This window comes from Scyliorhinus torazame, chromosome 21 (genome assembly GCF_047496885.1).
Source record: "Scyliorhinus torazame isolate Kashiwa2021f chromosome 21, sScyTor2.1, whole genome shotgun sequence".
Classification (NCBI taxonomy): Eukaryota; Metazoa; Chordata; class Chondrichthyes; order Carcharhiniformes; family Scyliorhinidae; genus Scyliorhinus; species Scyliorhinus torazame.
In genome coordinates, this window is record NC_092727.1 from 31,436,088 (window position 1) to 31,456,394 (window position 20,307).

The 20,307-nt window shown below is 45.1% G+C and overlaps 1 protein-coding gene across 9 annotated transcripts in view; it reads left to right on the top strand.

Annotated features, from left to right (window-relative positions):
- gramd1ba (GRAM domain containing 1Ba) overlaps positions 1 to 20,307 on the top strand; it is a 1,045,225-nt gene that overhangs the window by 806,978 nt on the left and 217,940 nt on the right. For all 9 annotated transcript variants that reach the window (XM_072486670.1, XM_072486672.1, XM_072486668.1 and 6 more), the window contains one exon: positions 6,152 to 6,359. In XM_072486670.1, coding sequence (XP_072342771.1) covers positions 6,152 to 6,359 — 208 coding nt within the window. The remainder of the gene's footprint in view (positions 1 to 6,151; positions 6,360 to 20,307) is intronic.

Sequence of the window (20,307 nt, forward strand, 5' to 3'; positions counted from 1 at the left end):
ATAGGAATCCGCACACCCCTGTGCTGTTTCCTATCATGCCCTTCTCCGTAATGTTTTAGAATTGTATATATTTGGCAGAATATGATATGAGATTGGGAATAGAAAACCTACATAATGCATGATTATCCAAATAAAAACAACAAGTGCTGGAAAAACTCAACAGGTCAGGCAGCATCTGTGGCGAGAGAAACACAGTTGGCGTTTCAAGTCCAATAGAAATTTTCTTCAGAACTGTCGAGTTCTGAAGCAGTCATACTGGATGCGAAGCATTTGACTCTTTTTCTCTCCCCACAACTGCTACCAGACAGCTGAGTTTTTCCAGCACTTTTGTTTTTATTTCCAATCTCCAGAATCTGAGGTGTTCCACTTTAGTTCAGCATTATTATCCAATCGTTGTCAGTAATCTTTGTATTTGGGTCACTAGCAGAACTTTCAACTTTGCTAAAGGCATAAAATTGGGCAGAGTATTGAATGAAATATACAGCCCAAGAAGCATGTTGTTCAACCCAAACAGTCCATGCCTGCATATGCGCTCCACTTGAGCCTCTCCCTATTTTTTCCTCATTTAATTCTTACCAGCAAAACCTTCTTCTCCCTCATGTCTCCCTAGCTCCCCTTGTATACATCCATACTATTTGCCTCACGTATACTTCCATACTATTTGCCTCAAGCATACATCCATACTATTTGCTTTAAGTATACAGTTTTGAATATTTTTATCACACGTGTTCTGCTCCAATATTTTCAACTATGAATCAACTTGCTTTATATCGTATATTTCAGGAGTGAAATGTTCCAAATTTAAATTTTGAGAGCAAACTTTTATCAGAACTAATGGAATAGTCCTCTTTTCAGTTTAACATCTAGCTAGCATTGTGTTCCATTTCCCTTTGCGAGAGAATGACATAATGTAACACCATTATGATACGTCACTGATGGTTCAGTATCCTCTATCTTTCTGATACATCCAGCTAACTGCATCTGTACTGTATTCTTTATCTAAATTGTATGAAACATATTTGTAACTCAGCAGCTATTTCGCAAATGCAGAAAATATTAAGGAGCTCAAGAATTTCTACATAGCTTTCTTAAAAAAAACAATCTAATGCCATAAACTATGGCATTAACCATTAGCCAGATTGTACTGAAATTATACATTTTATCTTTTATCCAGCTGATCAAACTTCACAGCTATATGACATTAGGATGTGTGTAAAGTGCCATTGAGATGGATCCGAATATGTTGTTAACCTAAAGGCAGCAAAAAGGGTCGACAAGTATATTGGGAAGGACTGATACATTGCCATTTGGCCAGGCTTCACCTCACTGCAGATCACTGTGTTAGCTCGTGTGAGTTTGTTGACCGTTCTCATAGTTACACACAAGTTAGCAGATCAACCCCATTGTGTTTCGAAATACATCCTTCAATACATTATTGATCAAATTGTGATTAGCATAACACTGCTTATTCTGATGAGGAACTTGGGGACTGCTGCCTCACGGTGCTGAGGACCCAGATTCCATCCCGACCCCAGGTCACCGTCCGTGTGGAGTTTGCACATTCTACCCGTATCTGCGTGGGTCTCACCCCCACAACCCAAAATGATATGCAGGGTAGGTGGATTGGCCACGCTAAATTTAAAAAAAATAAAAACGTGGAAATATTTTTATAGCACAACATACTGTCATTGGGTCTGCTTTTGAGTTGAATTGGCCATGGTATCAAATACAGTAAATTGCTGTACTTCTTGCTAAACACCTTCTGCTTTCACCTGACTTGGTTTTATTTTGGTACCAGCAGAGACCTGTAAGACGTGTGTGGCCAAATTAGTACCTCCATTGCTATAGTCCTTATTTAAATAAGTAACACGGGCCAGTTTAGCACAGCTGGTTTGTGATGCAGAGCGAGGATTCAATTCCCATACCAGCTGAGGTTATTTATGAAGGCCCCATCTTCTCATCTTTGATCTTGGCCGGGCAGCAGGATTAAGGTTGGGGCTGGCATCTGGGAGGAGGAAAATTTGGTGTGTGTGTGCGCACATGTGTGCGTATTGTTTGAATGCAGGTACGATGCTGACCAGGAACAGTACCTTGCACAAAATAGGTCAACGGCATGCTGTGTCAGGGGTCAGATAGGAATAGTGGGTGGGATTTTTCGGCCCTTCCTGGAAAAAGCTATGTCAAGGCGATCATGTGTAAAAACAGGACTAGGGATACAACTAAATAATTCCTTGTGTCATCACCTTTCGAACAAGAGTTTATTACCTCAGTACAAAATCAGACCTTTTAATAAGAATAGTTGTGTGTGGTGCAAAAAAACTTGTGAAGGAGACTTAGAATTCTTTAATTTTGTATTTAATGATAAAGTTACGAATATACTATCACAAACCATGACTGACTGCAATTTTTTCATCAACAATTAAAATAAGGCAGCCTCTCTTGCTCCATAACAGAAAAGTTCTCAAGTTTTTTCGCTAACCCAAAATTGAAAAACCATCCCCAAATCTGTACTCCAAAATATATGTTCTATTTTTCACTTCTTCCTTTTGATCTTTATGCACATGTGCTCCATTAATACTAATGGGGTGCAATGATTGCTTACTTAGATTGGTTGAAATGATAAAATCTATGATCGCATGACTGCTGCCGGAGGAAAGTATTTTTACCCACTCTCGCTCGGTGTGGTCCCTCTCCCTGATGGCCAATCTGGGATCAAGAAAGCACTACATATAGACTTGGGAAGAGATAAACATCCTGTCACTCAGCGGCAAGAGGATACACCTCTGCACCACTTCCTGCACAATCCTTTCATTGTTTTATCCTCTACTAGTCACCAAAAAAGAGAATCCCATCTACATAACATTTGAAATGGATTCCACTGTTTATTTCCACCTCTCTTGTTTCCGGAAACTTAATTCACCTCCTGAACTGCTTTGTGATTTTTTTTTTTTTTTTTTGTTTCTCCTTCGGTTCTTCCCACTCTCCGACATTCCTCCACCTCGCAGCAACAGTTACAATGTCACCCTGCCTCTGTCATCACAATGACATGTATTTTTACATATAAATATTGGTGAGTCAAAGCAAACTCAAAGCAAAGGTTAAAATTACTGTCAAAACCAGGATTCCAGTAGTACAAGTTTAAACGAGTGAGTACTTTTCCAATTCTTGATTTTTATTCTACCTTAATGCTAAGGGCTCATATTTGAATTCTTGCCCACAAGGTGAAGCCAATGCTGGTAGTTGAGACAAAACAGCATTTTTCGTGTTCAGTTTTAAAGTGATTTCTGGAAGCAATTTGTCGAGCTATTATTTTTAAAGCAGGATTAAATAATTAACTTCTTAGTAATTTTTACTGATTTAAAAAATCTGCTTTGTGAAAATACCTGGGTTCTCTGTGATCTTTCTAAATGTTGTACTTGGTGCTGTTTTATACTTTATCCCTCAATACTTCTGCCGAGAATACTTTACAACACAGATTGAAAAATAACTCTTGAAAAAACTGATTTATTCTTTTTATTTTTATCTGTTGCTCAACAACACTATTCAGTGGTGCCTGTAACTGGAAAAGTTAATTTCAAATCATTTATATAATCCCCAGAACTTCTGAGGTTGCCATACAAGTTGTACTGCAATGTCTGCTTAACTGATATAATGGAGACTTTTTGTCCTTGTGTGCTTAATTTTCTATAAAGCCTGCTGTGCCTGTAGCACAGGCACCTGTCTACAAACGCTTCACCTCCTAAAATGGCACACGACAGGATGAAAAGTCTAATAGGATTACAGTACAAGGCCAGTCATGCGACTCCCCTAATGATGCAGCAGGTTTATCCAGTTAGACAGTGAGCAATACAAACCTGGAAGGGTCCAGGTTTGCTACTCAATCTGTGCTGACTGAATTGATCTTGGCCAGGCAACAGGATTAAGACTGGGAGTGGCATCTGGGAGGAGGAAGATCTGGTGTGTGTGTGCACGTGTGTGCGTATTGTTTGAAAGCAAGTATGATGCTGACCAGGAGCAGTATCTTTCACAGAATAGCTCAACAGCTTGCTGTGTCAGGGTCAGATAGGAATAATGGGTGGGATATTTTGGCCCTTCATATTGACAAGATCTTCCAGTCCTGCTAAAGGCATGACCCCTCTCCCCCCGCCGCCCCCAGATGGTGAGTTCTCTGGCTGTAGGACAGGTGAGCCACGCAAGATTCCATAGACATCGGTGGGACCGGAAGATCCAGCCAGCAGCCATTGGCAAGCTGCTGGAAGACACGCCAAGGAGGTGAGGCGGAAATCCTGCCCGTGTCACTGGGTCAAGTGCCGAAAGGTTAATCCTGGAGACCTATTGAATTGATTTATAAAATTGCGTTTCTGAGCTGAGTTTTTTTAAGGTAAGGTGGAGGGAGTCATGTCAAGCAGATTTCAGATCAGGCCACATTAGCCCCAGGGCAGTTAAAGATCAAAAGGAGGATCAGATTGTGTTACTGGGGCAAAGGTGTAAGATGGTCACAGTTGGAGACAATTGCAGTGGTCGAGTTCACAATGAGTAGACTCTCCCAAAGCCCCAGAAAAATATTAAGTGTTTGAGTGTAAACAGTTGTATTGCAAGTTGTCCATTTACTTATAAGGTGTAAGCTGACCATTTACTTATAGACGAAAAGAGAGTTGTGGCCAAGAATATTTAATCTTTGAATATAAGAATATCTGGCATGAGGCTAATGTGCTTTATGTTGCCATGGGGAAACGTGCAAATTAGGCCACTTTTAAGATCAGGTTACAGGCTTCCCTGTAAATCATTGAATATCATAGGCAGTAGTTTTGTGTGGTGAGCAAAGAGAAGAGGCTGCTTGGCATTGAAAACTACCACAGCTGGTCTGCAGGATGGAGATGGTCTCTAGTTGAGACAGATCCCGCAGCCATCTAACGAGTAGGGGAGATTGTCCTGGCCTGGCTCGAGGGAAATCATTATTGCGACAGATTTTAACTGCTGGGAGAGTATTTCAGAAAATCTCAAAACTAAGGGAAGAGCCTGGAGGTGGCTACTCAAAGTTACTACTTGGTAAAATGGGGAAATACAAACTTATTACACACTGAAAACAACTCCTGTTTGCTTTAAAAATTGTAGTTCTGTGGAGAGTGCAATCTGGGATGTCTATAAAAGGGGAACATTCCTTTCGTAGTCTAAAGTATAAATTGCGTACAAAACGAAAACCGTGATCATTAATGCGTTCTGGCATCTCTTAGAGCAAAGCTTTTAAAATGTGAGATCTTGTTGTGTCATCCTTTTCATTTATTACCTTTAATTTTAATATAAATGTAAATTAGCCTCTGCAGGGATTGTAATGGTATCCTAACAAGGTATCAGCTGCAGGAAAGGAGAAAAGGAGATAAAATGATCAAGGATGACGAGTTGAAATGTATTCTGGTGATCAGATCAGGGACAAGTTCTCACATACATCATGTCATGTGGCAGGATGGATCATTGGCGCAGGGGCATTTTTGCTGTAGTAATACTAGCAGTGACACAGGGATTGATAATATAGAGGAATGTTACACAAATGTACTCTACAGGGCTATTACACAAAGCTGAATTGAAGAAATCGTACACCAGCGGGTTATAACACAGATACTGTATGTAATGCAGTGTGACATTTCACATGGGCTATAGTGGAATGATGTACAACTGTACTGAGATTGCAAAGAATTGTATAAAATAGTTTATACAGAATAATTTTATAAGATGTTTGTGTGCATGGATGAGAATTGTTCTGTTAGTTTAAAAACAAAAGTCAACCAAAATTATTAAAGGGATCAATATCACCCCATAGTGACTATAAAACACAAATTATAGGAAGGTTGTTAATTAGTGCTGTATTACTTTTCTGATCTATTGCAGAGGGAAATTATGCAGCCAGCTTGTATTATTGAAAAAGACTACAAAATAGTCAAGCAAGATCTTGTATGTACAGAATGTGCAGGCAGAAATGAAAGTTTGCTTATTGAAAAACAAAGGTCAGAAACTTGTTAATCCCCTGGGATGCAAAGCGGAAGAAATTTTAAACTGATTACCAACTGAAAAGAAGTATTGGCACAAGGTCTTTGAGTGGCTGTACTCTTGCAGCCCTGATACTTTCTTACCAGATTCTCTCTTTTGTCTTCAGCACTGCCAGTAACTCTGCTCGGAGCACCCCAGCCTGCTCTCCCATCCTGAGGAAACGATCAAGATCCCCAACCCCTCAGAACCTAGAGGGTGAGAACATGGTGGAGAAGGGCTCGGACCATTCCTCAGACAAATCACCTTCCACCCCAGAACAGGGTATCCAACGGAGCTACTCTTCCCAGTCTGGTCGAAGCAGCAAGAACTCCAAGGTGAGCTGAGTTTAATGTTAAGGGGAGAGAGATTATTATGGGAGGAGAGTGGGAGGAATTGATCTATAAAGAGATTCTGTATCTTTGTGTCAGTACTGCAGGCCCATTACTGAGCAATATAGAAATCTGCTAAATGTCTTGCAATAATCATTCTGAGGAAAGGCACACTTTTGACATTAAGCTAAAGTATTCGGGCATTTTCTAAGTCATGATTATTTAAAAATATCAGTTAATCGTTTCAACATTTTTCCAACCCCTAAAAGTAGCTAGCCTTATTTTGCTCAAAGAAGTTCCGATGGGTGCTGTACTTGTGTTCTTGTGAAATCTCATTTATTTTGTTAATATTGGTTGTAGTCCAAAATACGTTTTCATATCACTGATAATTTACAGCGATCAGTATGACATGAAGTTTGCCATTTTTCATCACACTCAAATTCTTGTGTTTCCAAGGCTCGGATATGTGAATTAATTCAATGGTTCATTTGATTATGGCTCTGAGTCTGTGCAAACGCTTTCCGAACCATGCAGAGTGGGATAAGTCCCAGGTTGTATCTCCAGTTTATGCTAAGTTAATGGTCTCAGACATGCTCCAAAGAACATGGGTTAACATTTGTTGCAGTTCCCTTGGTCAATGGTGAGGAAAGCCAGCCAACATATCTAGTCCTGACTGCTATCTGGCTCTTAAAGGGCATAAAGAAATTGTTGAGTTTCAGTGAGATGTATTTCATAGTTAAATAACCTACAGACACTTAATGCAGGGCACCCACAAAGAATTATAGGTTGGTTGTCTATGGAACTAAACCCAACACAAGTTGGGCTCTTTGGCGAGATAGGGACAAACTGGAGTTGGAGGTCCAGTTAACCAATTGTACAACCAAAAGCAAAATGGTCTAATTTGAAAATAAAACTTGTAAAAATATATATTTTTATTGAAGTTTTCATTTTATGAAACACAAAATAAACAACTCCATTCAAACAAAATACCATTTAACAAACTCCTAGCCTCAAGAGCCCTGACCCACCCAAGCCACCAACCCTGCTCCTAGGACCAGTCACTTAGTCCTAGTAGACCCGATCCAACTCTGGAGGGGACAATCGCCACCCCCACCCCAAAAGCTTGGCAAACATCTGAGAAAAGCACTCAGTCAGTTTCAGTCCTTCCACCTCTCCGGTAATCCCACAACTCTGAGGTTCCAGCTTCACCACCTGTTCTCCAAGTCATCCACCTTTGCCCTCAAGAGTCTTGTTCCTCTCCTCCACTAGCAACATCTCAACTTCCAACAAGGTGATTTGATCACCATGCCACAACAAGGCTGGCTCCAAAACCTTCAGCACCTCTCCCATGTTCTTTCACAGTTTCCGAGGACTTTCCAATTTCTCCCTAATTGGCCCAAGTGCCTCCTCAATTGACCACTTAAGGGTTTCCATCATCATCATCCATCCCTGCACCTCAAAATTATTCACCTCAGTCAACGCTTCCACTGTGATATGAGCAGCCAGGCCCACCACCTTTCCTCCTGCTGAGCTTCACGGGCTTTCTGGCTTCGTCGAAGAATATTCTTCCCATCAACCTTCTCCATAGATTTTGACATATTTTCACCAACAATATCCTTATCCCATACGATGGACTGGTTTTGTTAACCAAAATTCCTGGGACCCGGTTTAAAGAAGTCCAAAAAAACCAAAAACCATAACGGGAGCTACCTTATGTGGGCAGCACGGTAGCATTGTGGATAGCACAATTGCTTCACAGCTCCAGGGTCCCAGGTTCAATTCCGGCTTGGGTCACTGTCTGTGCGGAGTCTGCACGTCCTCCCCGTGTGTGCGTGGGTTTCCTCCGGGTGCTCCGGTTTCCTCCCACAGTCCAAAGATGTGCAGATTAGGTGGATTGGCCATGATAAATTGCCCTTAGTGTCCAAAATTGCCCTGAGTGTTGGGTGGGGTTACTGGGTTATGGGGATAGGGTGGAGGTGTTGACCTTGGGTAGGGTGCTCTTTCCAAGAGCCGGTGCAGACTCGATGGGCCGAATGGCCTCCTTCTGCACTGTAAATTCTATGATCTATGTGCAACCTTCTCCCACCAGTCGCCACCTATGTCTTACTTTGTGGCTCTATTAAAACAGGTTATAATGTGTCAAATGCACCTTGGCTCAACTTATTTATTTACATTTCAAAAAACCCTCACTTTTCAGCAAATTTCTCTGTCTCAAGAAATAGTTGTTCGGTGTTACACAAGTAACCTAATAGGATATGCAGGCAAAATTCTTTGTTATCCAGTCATGGAAGTCGAATCATTATCCATTTTCCCTCCCTTAAGAAACTCTCCAAGGCTTTGTCAATAACGCAGATAAGATTCTTAAATTAATCAGTAAACTGTCTCCTGTACCTATAATCACAATGTATTGGAGCACCAATGCACAGTGCAATCATTACATTTATACACCAAGCAACCTGGAGTTATTAAAATTTTGGTATGAACCCCCGACAGAAAGTTACTCATTGGCGGCACTTCCAACAAGTGAAATCTTTAGCTTTAAAAATTCGACCGAGCTACATGTTGCAGGCAATCTACCAAACATTGATTTTTCATTGCAGAACAACAAAGGGTATCATTTAAAATAGTGTTCCATGTAGTGCAGGAAGAACATATTCCACGAAAAGAAAAGAACAAATTCAACATTAATGAGACTTTGTGGATGAATAAAGACATGAGCGAACAATTGAGCAAAAGGCATGCTTTAAGTCCATAATAGCCGAGGAGAGCAACATAAGATAGAATCGAAGAGGTTAAGAGACGGCAAAAAATGAGATGGCAAAGAGGACCATCAAACTGAATTTATCAAGGAACATCAAACAAAATAGTAAACAAAAGGCTGGGATCTGAATAGGACCATTAAAGAATCGACAGGATAATGCCACAGTTAATGATGAGAGATGGCAAAAATCTAATTATTTTGCCTCTGTGTTTACCAGGGTGATGGGGATGCTGGGCATGACATTGCCTAATAAAATAGGCAATAAGAGATATGTATTTAAAATGAAAAGAGGAATATATTAGATACATTTATCAAGCTTAAAAAGGATGAAGTCCTGGTCCAGATGGATGGCATCCATGAATTTTAAAATAATCTAGGGATGAGATAGCAGAGCCATTGCCATACGTACTATAATAATTCTTCAGAAAATAATGTAGTGCCAGAGGATTGTCTGGTAGCTAACATAGTATCCATGTTTAAGAAGGAGAATAGGACATGTGTCGGGAATTATAATCCATTGAGCTTAGCACGTATAGTAAGAAACTGATGAAATTCCTAACAAAGCATAGCACAAAAAAAATTTCGAAATGAAAAATAATAATGAATAGTCAGTATGGATTTCAAAAAGGAAAATCTTGTTCGACCAACCTTGACTGAATTATTTTGAGGCAATAGGTGAGAGTAGACAATAGTGAGGACTTCCGGGTACAATAGTAATGGAGGAGATGTAATTTATCTGGATTTTCAGAAGGCTTTTGATAACTTACTCAAAATGGACGAATGAGCAAGGCCAGAGAATGTGGAGCCAGGACAAATGGTAGAAAGGATTACTAGCTGGCTTCATGTCAGAAAGCCGACAGTCGGAATAAAGGATAGCTATTTTTAGTGGCAGAGGGCGAGCAGTTGTATGTTCTACAAGAATGTGTACTGGGCCAAAATTGAAGAGGGAAATGGCTAGAAAATTCAATACTGAGGAAGACCAGCAAATTGCAGAAAGAAATTAACTCTCAGAATGGGAAAATAATTGGCAAATAAAGTTTAACACAAATTTGAGATTGTACATTTTGATAAAAAGAATAGAGAGGCCAGTTAGTACTCTGAAAATACGAGCCTAGATGGGGTAGAGGAACTAGGGATCTCACTGTACATTGCACAACAGGATGGCAAGACCATAAAAAGGCAAACCAGGCACTGGGCTTTATTTCAGGAACGATAGAGTTGAAAAGTAGGAAAATGTTATGCTAGATCTATATCAATCCTTGGTTAGGTCAATCTTAAGAGTTGAATTCTAGTTGTCATATTATAAAATAAATATATCATAGATCATAAGAATTTACAGTGCAGAAGGAGGCCATTCGGCCCATCGGGTCTGCACCGGCTCTTGGAAAGCGCACCCTACCCAAGGTCCACACCTCTACCCTATCCCCATAACCCAGTAACCCCACCCAACACTAAGGGCAATTATGGACACAAAGGGCAATTTATCGTGGCCAATCAACCTAACCTGCACATCTTTGGACTGTGGAAGGAAACCGGAGCACCCGGAGGAAACCCACGCACACACTGGGAGGATGTGCAGACTCCGCACAGACAGTGACCCAAGCCGTGAATTGAACCTGGGACCCTGGAGCTGTGAAGCAATTGTGCTATTCACAATGCTACAGTGCTGCCCTACTCTGTACTCTGTATCGAGGCACTGGAGAGGGTGCAGAGAGAATTTACAAGAAAGATACCAGAACTGCATACATAATGGGAAAGAATGAACAGGCTAAGTCTCTTTTCTCTTGAAAACTGAAGGGTGACCGAGTAGAGCTCATCAAGAGTGGATACAGCGCAAATGGTTCCTCTTTTGGATAAGAGCATAAGTGGAGGCCATGAATCGAATGGAGGAATCAGGAAAAACTAACTAAACAACGATAAAATGTGGAATGTGTTAAAACAAGGAGCATTGAGGCAAATAACCGAGATGCATTTATGGTTGAGGCTAGACAAGTTTGAGGGTTTTTTAAAATCATGTTTTCAGATTCTAGATTTTTTTCCATTACATCCTTGAGTAAAGATATTATTACCTTTCCCACCACTGACATTACGCTAACTGGCCTCTCACTCCCTGGATTCTCTTTTAACATTAGGAATAACATTAACTGTCTACTAGTCCTCTGGTCCCATTTATTTTTGAAATGAATTTGATAAATATGTAATAGTATCAGACACTGACTTGTAATATGCACGGATGCATCCTTTTGTAAAATTAATTTAGAGTACCCAATTTTTTTTTTCCAATTAAGGAGCAATTCAGCGTGGCCAATCCACCTACCCTGCACATCTTTGGGTTGTGGGGGTGAGACCCATGCAGACACTAGGAGAATGTGCTAACTCCACACAGACGGTGACTCAGGGCCGGGATCAAACCCAGGTCCTCTGCGCTGTGAGGCAGCAGTGCTAACTACCGTGTCACCCACACAATGCAATCCATCTGGACCAGGGGTTTTATTCTCCATACGCTTGTTTAGTTTATCAATTATCTACCTTCTTACTTAGTGTCTTCACATTTTTTGATTTCCTCTTCCAATACTAGGTCACCATATTAAATTTTCTGGTAAATACTGTGGTGAAGTAATTATTTCCATTTTCCTCTTGCTACTTATGTGCCTGTAGAGCACTTTATTATTTCTTTTAGTATTCTTTTTTTCATTAAGTATTTTTATTCGACAAATTTTCAACATTTTTACACTTTACAAGTGCTCCCCCCAACAGTCAATGGTAACCAACTCCCCGAAATGCATGATAAATAAACCCCAACAATTGTAGAACCCTTCACTCTCCCCCTATGGCAGCACGGTCACTCTCCCCCTATGGCAGCACGGTAGCACAGTCGTCAGCACTGTTGCTTCACAGTGCCAGGGACCCGGGTGCGATTCCTGGCTTGGGTCACTGTTTGTGCAGAGTCTGCATGTTCTCCCCATGTCTACATGGGTTTCATCCGGGTGCTCCAATTTCCTCCCACAAGCCCCGAAATACGTGCTTGTTCGGTGAATTCTCCCTCAGTATGCCCGAACAGGCCCCCTAGCGAATCGGGAATTTTCACAGTAACTTCATTGCAGCTTTAATGCAAGCCTCCTTGTGACACTAATGAAGTTTATTATTATTATTATTATGGCAAATATCACTAAAACCCCAGCAGGTCCCCCTGCCACGCCAATGCACAGGGTGGAGAAGCTGACTTCCATCCCAGCAAGACCCGCCTTCTCCGGCTGGCCCAACACCCTGAATATGGCTTCAAGTGACCAGGCTCCATATCCACAAGTAAGACTCCTGAGATGATGCTGAACACCATCCTCCAAAACCTTTCCAGCTTCGAGCAGGACCAAAACATATCCACATGGCTCACAGGGCCCCTCCCAAAAGCACTCTCCGACATCCTCCACCCCTCAAATAGCCAGCTCACAGGCAACATGGTGGCGCAGTGGGTTAGCCCTGCAGCCTCCCGGCGCCGAGGTCCCAGGTTCGATCCCGGCTCTGAGGTACTGTCTGTGTGGTGTTTGCACATTCTCCCCGTGTCTGCGTGGGTTTTGCCCCCCACAACCCAAAAATGTGTAGTCGAGGTGGATTGACCATGCTAAATTACCCCTTAATTGGAAAAAATGAATTGGCTACTCTAAATTTAAAAAAATAGCCAGCTCATCTAAAATTTGTGAGGTCCGCACTGTAAACTACCTTCAGCTCTATCAGCCCCAGCCTCGCGCACAAATTCAAGGCATTTATCCTCCGCAGCACCTCACACGGGGCTGCACCGACGCACAAGTAGATAGCACTGTGGCTTCACAGCGCCGGGTTCCCAAGTTCGATTCCATGCTGGGTCACTGTCTGTGCGGAGTCTGCACGTTCTCCCCGTGTCTGCGTGGTTTCCTCCGGGTGCTCCAGTTTCCTCCCACAGTCCAAAGATGTGCAGGTTAGGTGGATTGGCCATGATAAATTGCCCTTAGTGACCAAAAAGGTAAGGAGGGGTTATTGGGTTACGGGGATAGGGTGGAAGTGAGGGTTTAAGTGGGTCAGTGCAGACTCGATAGGCTGAATGGCCTCCTTCTGCACTATGTTCTATGTACACCAGTTTCTCCTCCAGCTCCACCCCCAACTTGTCCTCCCACTTATTCTTAACCCCCCCTATGGCCACCCCATCCTCCTCCAAAATCCTCCTGTACATTGCCGATCTCTCTCCGCCCCCCCCCCCCCCCCCCCCCCTCCAATCCCCTTGCTGACAGCACTGCCTCCAGCAATGAGCAGGCAGGCGCTATTGGAAAGGTCAGGAAGACCTTCCTGTACCTGCATATACCTGAAACCTTCGCCACGTGCCAGCCCAAACTTCTCGCCCAGCTCCTCCAAACTCGCAAATCGCCCTCCCAGAAACGGATCCTTAATTTTCTTAATCCCTCTCTCTTCCCATCCCCGGAACCTTGCGTCCATCCTCCCTGACTCGAATCCATGATTCCCATTAATCGGCATCCTCCCTGACCAGCTCCCAACCTAAAATGCTGCCCCCAGAACTTCAAAGTGACTACCACCACTGGACTCACCGAATACTCACCTGTGGCCATCGGGAGTGGAGCTGTACCCAGCACCCGACCCCCTGCAGGAGCCCACCTCTTTCTTCACCCACAAAGGCCTCCTCCCCTGATCCATCCCAGAATGTTATCTGCATTTCCCGCACAGTAATGATACATCAAATTTGAGAGGCCTAGCGCTCCCCCCCCCCCCCCCCAAGCCGTCCCCTCTGCAGTATCTTCTAATCTACCTTCCCCGTCCAAGCAAACCAGTAGATAAGCCTGTCACCCGCTAAAAGACTGGCAGGCACTGAAACAAGAACCAGAATTACAGCAAAACATTCATCTTTACTACATGCAACCGGCCCACCAGCGACAGAGGGAGATTGTCCCATCTCAGCAAGTCCGCCTTCACCCTCCCCAGCAGGCTGGTGAAATTTAACGTCCGAAGCCCTTGTCATAATATACACCAATATATAATGGGTGCAGACACACACACTGATTGCCACACAGCAAGACCAATCAACACACAACACCACAGCCAATCACCAGTTAGAGCACATTCACTATAAAGACAGAGGGCATCAGTTTTCCTGCTCATTCGGGATGCAGCCTCTCAGAAGGACAGAGCTTACAGCACAGATCTTCACCATGTGCTGAGTGCATAGACTGGTTAGGAAAGGCATAGGTCTTTAGTTTAATCTATCGTCGTGTTAACCCACAGTGAAAGTATGTTCAACAGTTTCTAGCTTAATGAAATAGTTTTGTTCTATTTTAAGTGTTGGTAGCCTGTATGTGTTCCACGGATCCAGAGCATCCAACACATCATGGTACCAGTAGTTGAGGGATGTTCGAACTTCTTAGACCTACCTGCAAGTGATCTGCCTTCCACCAGCATACAGCCATCCTGCAAAATCGACAGCGTCCGCCCGCCGCCGCTGCTCCGCATCATCGGTAACCTAGGGGCCAACTGGAAGATATTCAAACAACGCTTCCAACTCTACCTTGAAGCCACAGACCGGGAAGCTGCCTCAGACGCCAGGAAGATCGCTCTCTTCCTATCCACGACCGGGGACCATGCCATCCACATTTTCAATTCTCTCACCTTTGCTAATGGTGAAGATAAATCAAAATTCAAGACGGTCCTCCTTAAGTTTGACAGTCACTGCGACATCGAGGTGAATGAAAGTTTGGAGCGCTATGTATTCCAACAGCGTTTGCAGGGTCAGAATGAACCATTCCAGTCCGTTCTCACCCACCTCCACATCCTTGCGCAGTCCTGTAATTACGGGTCCACCTCCGACTCCATGATACGCGACCAGATCCTTTTCGGTGTTCAGTCGGACCCCCTACGCCAGCAGTTTCTCAAGGTAAAGCAGCTCACCCTAGCGATTGCCATCGAGACCTGCGTGCTACATGAACACGCCACTAGTCGGTATTCCCACATCCAAGCGGCTGAAACGGCGCGGCAAGATCCCCACGAAGCAGAACGGGTCCAAGCAATCGAGCAACTCCAGGGCCTCAGCCTGGATGAGGGCGGCCATTTCGCGCGCTTTTCGCGGACTCCCACGCTTGTGTGCACCGAACGAGGGGACGGCGACATCGATGAACGTACTACGCAGGCGCGCACCACGTACGGCCGCGCATGCGCGGTGGCGCAGCGGCACAGCGAGCGTACTGACACTACAACGAGTGGCAACTGTGGCTTCGCCCATTTAAAGCGCCAATGTCCTGCCAAATCCCGACGATGCCTGCGATGTGGCCAACTTGGCCACTATGCTGCTTTATGCAGATCAGCTCAGCCTGCCAACTCTCGTCGCTCCAGCCAGCGTCACAGGAACGTCCGGGCCATTCAACCCACGGTCACCGAGCCCGATTCAGATCTGCTACCCGATATTGACACCGAGGACCCAAAGGCGCCTTTTCGAGTCGGTATCATTACAAAAAACAGGGCGTCCCCGAAGCAAAAGATCCAGCCTCTATCGGTATACAGCTTACGGTCAACCAGAATTCATCGCCCACCTCGGAGACTAAATTTATGAACTTTTCGAATTTATGGACTCTCTGAATTGTTTTGTTGCTTTGTTTGATCGTTTCCCTGGTTTGTATATAGTGTTGATCTCGTTACTCTTGTTGCATACTGCTTCTCTGCACCAGGCACCTTCCCATGTAATAGCTTAATTCTCATGTACATAGCCCTGTAAATATGTCTTTGCACCCCACACGTAGTTTGGAACATTATCACCACACATTATTTATTGCGCCACACACACATTTTCTTTTAAAAGGGGGGGATGTCATAATATACACCAGTATATCATGGTGCAGACACACACACTGATGGACACACAGCAAGACTAATCAACACACACAATACCGCAGCCAATCACCAGTTCGAGCACACTCACTATAAAGACAGAGGGCATCAGTTTTCCCGCTCATTCGGGATGCAGACTGTCAGAAGGACAGAGCCTACAGCTTACAACACAGATCTTCACCATGTTCTGAGTGCATTGACTGGTTAGGACAGGCATAGGTCTTTAGTTAAATCTAACATCGTGTTAACCCACAGTGAAAGTATGTTCAACAGTTTCTAGCTTAATAAAATAGTGTTGTTCTATTTTAGTGTTGGTGGCCTGTAAGTGTTCCACGGATCCAGAGCACCCAACACATCAGTCCTGACCAATCCCGGGCCACCTGCACCCTAGATACCTAAAATGAGACGCGGCCAGACAAAATGGTAGCCCCACTCCCACTCCTGGAGGAGAGACCATAAAGTACTCACTTCTCTGAAGCAACCACATTACGCTCCCCACCGAAGAGCTCGGCTCAAATATAAAACAACAAATTATCTGCATTTAAGGACCCCATATGCTCCCCCGCCCCCCCCCCCCCCCCCCACTATCCCCTTCCACGACTCCGAGCTCCTCAGTGCAATAGCCAAGAGCTCCATAGCCAATGCAAACCGAAAGGGGGACATGGGGCTTCCCTGCCTCGTACCCCGGAGCAATGCAAAATATCCTAAGATCATACTATTTGTGCACACGCTCGCCATCGACTCCGTATATAACAGCTGCACCCATGCCACATACTTAACCCAATCCCAAATTTCTCCAATACCGCCCTCAAATAACTTCACTCCACCCGATCAAACGCCTTCTCCGTATCCAATGCCACCATCATCTCTGTCTCCCTTCTCTCTGCCAGAGAAAGCACCACATTCAACAGTCTCCTCACATTTGAGGACAACTGTCTTCCCTCTATGAACCCCATCAGATCCCCCTACCCAATCACCTTCAGAAAGCACGCCTCCAAGCTTAACACCAACACCTTTGCCAATATCTTGGTATCTACATTGAGCGCAGAGATGGGCTTGTACGACTCACACGCCACCGTTTCCATATTCTTCTTGAGCAACAATGAGGTGGAGGCCTGCCCTATTGTTTGCGGCAAGAGACTCCTATCCATTGTGTCCTCAAACATTCCCGCCATCAATGGTGCCTGTTGTCCTTAAATCTTTTATAAAATTCGACCGGAAACCCGGTAGGTCCCGCCACCTTCCCTGCCTGTATCCTCCCAATCGCCAACTTCAGCTCCTCCACCCACACCGGATCCTCCAACCCTGCCCTCTCCACCTCTCCCAACCTCGGGCACTCTAGTCAACCCAGGAACTTCCTCCTATCCCGCTCCTCCTCCGGTGGCTCCGATTGTGCAAGTCTTTATAGAACTCCTCAAACACCTTATTAATCGACTTCCGGTGACGGCGGGCGGGAGGCAGCCGCACACTGGAGGGCTCCCGCTCGGGAATAGGAATTTCGGAGTTTTAATGCCCTGTCTCAGGGGCAGCGGAGGCTGAAAAGGTTGTAAGAAGGCACTGAGAACAAATGTCCAAGTTTGGGAGAAAAACAGCCGTGAAAAAGGGCGTTAACGGAAGTCCGCTGGTGAGTGTAAAAGTCAACGCAGGAGCTATAAGGAAAGCGTAGGCTGGAGCACCAGGAGAGGCCGCATTGCTCACAGCAGAAGAAATAACCAAAGTGATGGTTGTGGAACTTGAAAAACAGTTCACAAAACACATGGAAGCGATGAAGAAGGAGATGGGGGTGGTATTGAAAGTGCTGGTGGAGGAGGCAATTGTCCCAGTGAGGGCGGCGGTATCAAGCGCAGTGGCAGAGGTGCGGGAGCAAGGTGAGCCACCGAAGGAAGTGGAAAAGGCATTATCGCAGCACAGTGATCAACTCACCTTGATGGGGAAGGGGTTGCGGAGGGTGATAGAGACCAACAAGGGTCTGCGAGCCAAAATGGAAGACCAGGAAAACAGATCCAGGTGACAGAATCTGAGGATTGTGGGTCTGCCCGAAGGAGTGGAAGGCCCGAGGCCGACGGAGTATTTTGCCACGATGTTGGCGAAGCTAATAGGGGAGGGGGAACGATCCCTCCCGATATGAACTGGATCGGGCTCATCGGTCGTGGAGGCCTATACTAAAGGCGAGTGAGCCGCCAAGGTAGTAACTGTGTGTTTCCGTAGGTATAGAGTGAAGGAGAAAGTCCTGTGCTGGGCAAAGAAGAAGCGGGAGGTGCAGTGGGCTGGAGCTGGTATATGTATATACCAGGACTTTACAGTGGAGCTGGCGAGGAGTCGGGCTGTCTTCAGCCGGGTGAAGAAGGCACTGTACATCAACAAGGTGCTGTACGGCATCGTATATCCAGCTAAGCTGAGGGTGACCTACAAATCCAAGGACTTTTATTTTGGGATGGCAGAAGCAGTGGAGGAGTTTGCGAAGGCAGAAGGACTGTGGCAGAATTGAGAATTCGTCGTATACCGATGTAGCCTCATGTAACTTTACTTTTTCACTGCGTGTTGGTGTATGTACTAAATGAGTCGACGCTGTATATATTTGGACAAGGGAAGAGATAGGACTTTCATTTGCAATTATGGTTCTTTGGGGCTTGGGTGTGTATGCAGGGGTTGTGTGCTAAAGGGGATTTCCTGGTTTTCCTGGGACCGGGCAAGGGGGAAGGAGACCCGGGCGGGCGGGGGCCTCCACGCTGGCCGGTTTAAGCCGGCCAGTGAACGGGAGTAAGGTGGGGGGAGGGGCTGCGGCCATTGGAGCCTGGTAGAACAGGTTTCGGTGAGTCTAGTCGCAGTGAAAAGTTGGGGGAAGGAACCGAGGTTGGGGGAGGAGTTTACAAGAGGAAGTGGAGGGATGGCGTCTGGGAGGAGTGGTGAGGGGGGCAGTGCCTATCATTCATGGGTGTCATTCAGGATACTCTTTTGGGAATTGAGTGGCATTGAATATTGGGGGGGGGGGGGGTTGGGGGGTGGACTGTATATGTCAATGGTGATCATAGGCGATTCCTGATTCCCTTTTCTTCCTTTTTTTTCCCACCTTGGGAGGGTTTGTTTTATTTGAAGCTTATATTGTCAGGTGGTCCATTGTTTGGGGTGGTGGGAGAATAGGATCGTTGTTGTTGATAAGGGGATTGACATTGTATTTGTTACCGTTTACTGTTTGTTGGTGGGGTGTAAATTCTGAAGAAAATGTGAAAATGGAAAATAAAATTAAAAAAAAAAAAACACCTTATTAATCTGTTCTGAACCACCACCAACTCCCCCATCCTGTCCCGCACCTAAATTATCTCCCTCACCGCGGACTCCCTGCCAACAAGCCTCGCCTTCTCCCCGTACTCATTAACAGCCCCCATCGCCCTTCTCAACTGATGCACGGCTTTCCCCATGGATCCATCTTGTCCCGCACCCAAACTATCCCCCTCATCGTGGGCTCCCTTCCAACAAGCCCCGCCTTCTCCCCGTACTCATTACCAGCCCCCATCGCCCTTCTCAACTGATGCACAGCTTTCCCCATGGACAATAGGTCAAACCTCACCTGCAACTACTTATTGTTTGCCAGGGGACCTGGGTCCGGGTTCCCCATGTATCTCACATCCACCTGCAAAATCTCTTCTTTCAGTCGTTGGCGTTCCTCCCTCTCCTCCCTATCCACTTGGCCTTAAAAGAGATCACCTCCCCTCTCCGCCACCTTCAGAGCTTCCCAGATCACCAACCGTGAGCACTCTCCATACAATTAAACCACACATGTTCATCGATCAACCTTCCTACCTTGTCACAGAAGCTCCAATCTGCCGATAACCCCACATCTATTCTCCACCCTGGCTTCTGGGCTGCCCCCTTCTCCAATTCCATATCTATCTAATGCGGAGCATGATCCGAGATGGCAATTGCCGACTACTCCGATCCACCGATCTTTTAACTCCAGCCAACAGTGCCTTTCCCACCACATAAAAGTAAATCCTTGAAAACACCTTGTGCACCGGGGAGAAAAATGAATACTCCCGATCCGTTGGGAGTAAACATCTCCACGGGTCCACCTTCACCCTCCAATTGGTTCCTTGCAGCATCACTATATCAGCTTTTAGACTCTTCAAGTGTGCAAAACATCTCGCTCTCTTCACTGGTCCCCCTAATCCCCTCACGTTCCACATCACCGTTCTGACCGGAGTCACTCACCCCCTCGCCCCTCCTATTCGCCATCACCATTACCGAGGCCTGCCTCATCCTTTTCTTCCTGTTGATTCCCCCCTCCAAGAATCCCCCCATGCACTTCCTCTTGCAAACACCTCTGCCAATATCGAT